At 29.6% G+C, this 5905-nt stretch overlaps 1 protein-coding gene across 1 annotated transcript; it reads left to right on the top strand.

Annotated features, from left to right (window-relative positions):
- Window positions 1-2204: 2204 nt before the first annotated feature.
- On the top strand, window positions 2205-5752 carry LOAG_11041 (hypothetical protein; the record flags this gene model as incomplete). The annotated part of the gene is made up of 11 exons (XM_020448279.1): window positions 2205-2279; window positions 2495-2645; window positions 2753-2891; window positions 3372-3517; window positions 3672-3947; window positions 4065-4237; window positions 4526-4612; window positions 4860-4960; window positions 5098-5242; window positions 5458-5540; window positions 5641-5752. 11 exons carry the CDS (start codon window positions 2205-2207, stop codon window positions 5750-5752), a joined length of 1488 nt encoding a protein of 495 aa, XP_020301563.1.
- Window positions 5753-5905: the final 153 nt, after the last annotated feature.

Raw genomic sequence — 5905 nt, forward strand, 5'->3', positions numbered from 1 at the left:
TTTTTGAGTAGTCTGATGTAAATTTTTCGATCACAGATTCTCATGTTAGTAGCTTTAATAACTTTTATTGATAATAGTATCATTGTATGCACAGCTAAGGATCTAATCTTAGATCACTTTATTTCCAGCGGTTTCTTGTCAACTGAAAGGACAAGTATAAGAAGCATTAAAATGTTATTTATTACTATTTCCAACTTTTTTTCTTCTATCCTGAATAAGTCAAATCTCACACTTGATGCTTCGTAAAAAAAATTGAAGTTGTGGTGGTTTTTCAAAATCCACAAAAAAAGGAAAAAAACAAAGAAACAAAAATTATTTATTTAGCAAACAAAAATCACGATCTATGTGCATATAAAAATATTTCGCTTTGAATAATTTTGAATTCTAATTTCATTTTTTGTCAAATAATTATCCTGAATATATGGGAGCAGTAGGTGATCAAGAGTATTTAACACGAGCAATGAGACATCCAAATAATGGAAATCCAGAGAGAGGAAAAAACGAAACGTAATACGGGCCATGACCTAATTGTATCGCGGAAACTGAGTGACCGACTCGACAACTGACTGAGGGATTGAAATATATGATGGATGAATCAAATCATCTCTTCAACGCTCTTTCCTCGATTTTCCAATTTCTGCTCGATTATAGGAAACATGCGCACATCTGCATGCTATTTCCTCCTATCTTATTCCATTTCATTTAAAATTTGCATTTGTCCTGTTAGCTTGTGGTATTTAATTTTATTGAATTAAGTTATTCGTACATAATTTTACAGCAATCTATAATTCATTGGAAGCATTTATCAGTTTTTGGTATTTTTTTGATTTTATAGATTGAAAAATTTATCCAATCTTCTGTTATCACTTTTATCTCCTATTCGATATCGCATTTTGATTATCAAATGGATTCAAACAAATAATTGGACTGCAAGAATGATTGACGAAGAACTTGGAAGTCTAATGAGATCTAGTATGGGACAAATTTGTGCACTTATATTAAAAATGCATAATTGTCACTTTTCATTGGCTGTTCATTCATACTGTGATGTTTAAAAATATTATTAAAAAAATGTGCCAATCTCAAATTATTCTACCGTATTTCAATTTACTGCAGAAGATTGGTAGTAATGTTTGTTAAGTAAATGCATAGTTTCGTTAAATTTGATCAAATAGCGGGATGAGATAGAAGTGAACTTACTAGTAAAATAAACCGTGCACTTTTTCATAGGGTTAAATTTTAAAATGCTTATTAACAATTTGCTAAAAATAGTAAATTAGTAAAAAGTTTGTTCATCCGTGATTTACTTTAAGATCACTGATTAATTTACTTAGAATGTATATGGTTACTAAAAAAGAAGTAATTGTGAAAAAGTTTTCATCATTTACTGCGTTAAACAATTACAATGCAGAAAGAAAAATATCAAAAATGAACAAATATAATTTAAAATTTTAGTTCACTTTCTACACTCAGTGTATGCATCACTTTAGCGATTAATTGATCCCATTAATTAAAATATTCGACCACAAATATGTCATTACAATTCAAGGATTTCGTCAAATTTTTAATTGATTGAAATGATTTTGCAGTGAGCTAATTGAATGGATCGATTATTATTCCTTGCATCTTCATTTATTTGCACCAAGCAAGCAATGACACTATTCGATTCTGCTGACGGTACGCTTCTTTTTTTTTTTTTTTAAATTATCTTAAAAGTAGTACATATAGATGTACACATAACTTTTAGACAATCCTGATTATAGTAACAGTTGAAACGTATGCATAAATTAGAGCATCATTGAATTGATTTGTTTAAATTTTTATTGTGCATAGACATTGTAGAGGAAAAACAGGTCAACAAGACTTGTGCTTTTTCATTTATTACATATTTAATAAAGAATGAGGAATTTGATGATTGCATGCAAAATGCATTTCGAAATAAGCAAATTAGATATAATGTGTTGTAGGGAAATGGTTTATAATGAAAGTTGTATTGTTTTAATGAAACTAAAAGTTTGAAGATGATTGACATAAAAGAAACACCATTGGATGTGGAAATTTACAAAAAAGAGAAAAGTGTTTGTTATTCAAAAATTTGTGATGTTAAGTGAGATAAATTGTGAAGCTAGCTTCCATTAGATCAGAAATAAGCATTTGGCATTTGACTTCAATCATTGTTTGATTCAAATTATCACTCGAATTGAATGTATGAAAAAAAAAGTGGCATTGATGAAGAGTCATTTCATATTGTGCATTCATTACATACATTATCGAACGAGGTCACCTAATGGAAGGTGAAATAATCGGGAAACTGCAAACGAGCGCTTTTCAGGATTGTCTACAACATTGCTCTAAAGTATATTCTTTGATCTACTTTTTTTTTGTTCTGTAAATAATTGAGAGTTCTTTCAGTTACTTTAAAATAAAAGTCTTCCATTACCCAAAGATTATGGCATTGTATTTTATGACTTTAACATTTTGTATAAAATTTCAGCAGATAAAATGTACAGCAGTGAATTTCCTGATAAATGTCCAAGAGAATCCGATATGCTTGCTTATTGATCGAACAAAAAATGGGAATGAATTGGAAATGCCCATTCCGGAAAGTGTAATTTACAGTGCAACATCTTTCTGTCTTAATCAAAGTAAATTGTTCCATTTCACATTTTAAACTGATGATGAAAATTCTTTAGTGATAAAAAATGAAATGACTAGTTTGGTTACAACAACTCGATCTAATCTTTATTTAAAGGGTTATCATCACGGTGTACTGACAGTACTATATGGTCATTTGAAAGGTTTCCAAACAAGGATCTTATTGACGATAAGTTTGCAGACGTAGCTGAAGGAACAATTTCGCTTGAGAAATGTTTGACCTCTTGTTTAAAAGGGTTCATTTTTTTTAAATCATAAATACTCATTTCGTGTTAATTGATTTATAACTTTTCAGGTGTCCTAAAATGTCTGAAATTTCCTCACTGATAAGAAATAATCTTCCATCGAAGCTATATTTTTTCCGATAAACATGAAGTGAATAGTTCATTATGATAAAGTTTTGAAGTATGACGGACATATATCTCAAAAGATTCCGATAAGCTGTGAATATTCTGCTACATTGACAAACTAGAATGAAGGATCCCAAAACAATGACAACTTCACTGCTGGGTTGATTGATTGTAATATCCTTATCATCATTATCATTTGGGGTTGAAATGCAGAGTGCTATCAAATATGGCATGCAACTCTGAACAATGAGATAGTTATCCAAATGTTTTTTTTTCTGTCACCAAAAAGCACTTCTTACAAAATGAAAGAGAAGGGAGAAAGCCAAACTGACTATTTTAATCATTTCAACTTGCATCAAATTTCAGGAGCCAGTGCAGGGCGGTCTTGTATAATAAAAAAGCGACGCAATGCCGTTATTTGAATGTTTCAATTCAAAACGTTCACAATGTAAAAAAATTCTTTAAATATAGTGAAGACGTAGAATTATATGAAAACAACTGTTTTCCGGAAAGTTAGTTCGAATTTAATGTTTTAATATAAGCATATTATATAATAGTGCATTTATATCATTGGATCGATGACACAAATTTAATTGTTTGTACCAATTCTATTGTAAACTTATGTCTTCATTATCTTTGCTTTGTGCTTTCTATCCACAACTTCAGATTTTATTATGAATGTTGCACAGTGTCAATTCATCCGAATGCAATCATCCGGTTTCACGGATTTTTTCGACGAACGTATTACGGATGTAAGTGACACCAGTGAATGCGAGCAATTATGTCACACATGGAACAGTGGTAATTGCCGCTATTTTACATATCATCGTGGAACACATATGTGTTATCTGAGTCATACATCACCTCGAACGTTGAATAAGAATCCTTTGCAGAATTATGATTTAAATTTATCATCTGGTGAACTTGAAGATTGTGTACAATGTGAGTTTTACAATTTAAGGTTTTAATTTTTATTGTGTAAAAGAAAATTTTGAATAAATGGTGATGTATTAAAAAGAAAACTTAAACAGGGAACAATTTTAAAAATTTTCATTACAGTTAAATTAAAATGCAAACGGGATCGAATGCAAATACATGGTGCATCGTTGAAAATGTTTTCTGGAACACTTACGACGAAAAACGATAAAATATTTTCTTGCAAAAGAAAATTCTTTCATGTATACGAATTTGATGCTGAGATGTTGTACAATGAATGTGGGATGCAAAAAACTGTTGGTTTTCTTCGTTCGTGAAGAAAAAGGATTTAGAAATAGAAAAAAAATAAATAAATTTTTTATTGCTTTTCAGAGTTCCTCTTTTTTTTCTTTTCAAATTACTGTATTTTAATTTTAAAATGCTTTTTTTCCATTTCCTATCCTTTTTTTATTCGTCTTTCGATAATTTTTTTGTTCAAAAAAAAAAGAGAAAGAAAGAACAAGTGAAGAAAAAGAATTTAGAAATAGAAAAAAAATAAATAAAATGAATGATGGAATAAACAGTATTACAATAATTCCTTTTAGCTTTCCCCTTATTTAACTTTTTCAAACCTGGTGATGTTAAAGGAAGGTAGCACTGAGCTTATTACTGTCAAGGACAAATTGTTAAAGGTCAGCTAAGCATTATTTATTTTGCAATAATAAAATTAAAATTATGTAATTATCAGCACCTATCCATCTTTCTTCAATCAGCTTATGTAAAAATTTTTCTTGCAATTATTAATTTTTATCAGTGTTGGATACAGATCTTTATAATGTCAGTAATTTCATCTTCAATTTTAGAAGCATATAAAAGCGTTTTGGTGATTTTTTTTTTGGTAATATATTTTGATAATATGCTCTTATTTCCGAATTTCAGGTCATTTGCCACATACATAATGATTTGGAAATTTTACCGGTCGATCAACACCTATCATTTCATCTTCAAGTTGAAGATGAGAATGTTACAAAACAGATGCTGTAAATTTATTTCCTTATTTGTTACTTACTAAGTGACTTTTAAATTTAACTTTCATCAAAGTGTAATTTTTATTTGGTTCAAATATTGCTTAAGTTTGCTTGATAATTTTAAAAAAGAATTATGTGTAATTTTACAGAACTAAGGACATACAAATAGCATCGCAGTTACGAAATTATGTGACCCAACCGCGGTACACAATGGAAGTGATGGATGTGAACAAAAATCCTGCAGAAGTGGTAGAAATCGGTGATGAAGGCTATCTTTTGCTAACACTACATGAAGTATTCATTTACTCTTAACTGAACTACTATCATAAAATTACGTCTTAAATGTTTTATACGATTATTTTATATGGATACGTTTACATTTCATACCTTTACGATACCTGAAGACTTACTCAATTTCATTATCGATTATTTAAGAAACCAATCAAATTTACGTTTCATACCTTTACAATACCTGAAGACTTACTCAATTTCATTATCGATTATTTCAGAAACCAATCAAATTTTCGATAATTGATTTATTTGCACGCGACATACAAAGTGGCAGAACTTTTGCAATTATCGATTCTGATGGGTATGGAAATTTCTGAAACTTACTAAAATCATTATTTTTTTCAATCCAAGATGCTTAGCTAAAATTATGTTTGCATTATTTACTTTATTTTTCCTTGCAGTTGTGCTGTTCCAAATGGAATGCTTAAAGATATTTATAGAATTGACAAAAATCACTTGCAATTAACTGTCGTCTTTAATGGCTTCTCAGATGAGGTGATATTACTTATTTGATAATTTACTGTATTTGAATGTTTTATAGGGTTGTGTTGAATTCCTGAATTTTTGGCGGTTTTAAGATTGTCGTACTTTAACATAGACCGAATATCCCGAAATAGAAGACGGAATGTATTCAGTTTTATTCAGTTAATCCAGCACATTTTCAGG

Source organism: Loa loa (genome assembly GCF_000183805.2).
Source record: "Loa loa unplaced genomic scaffold supercont3.44, whole genome shotgun sequence".
Lineage (NCBI taxonomy): Eukaryota > Metazoa > Nematoda > Chromadorea > Rhabditida > Onchocercidae > Loa > Loa loa.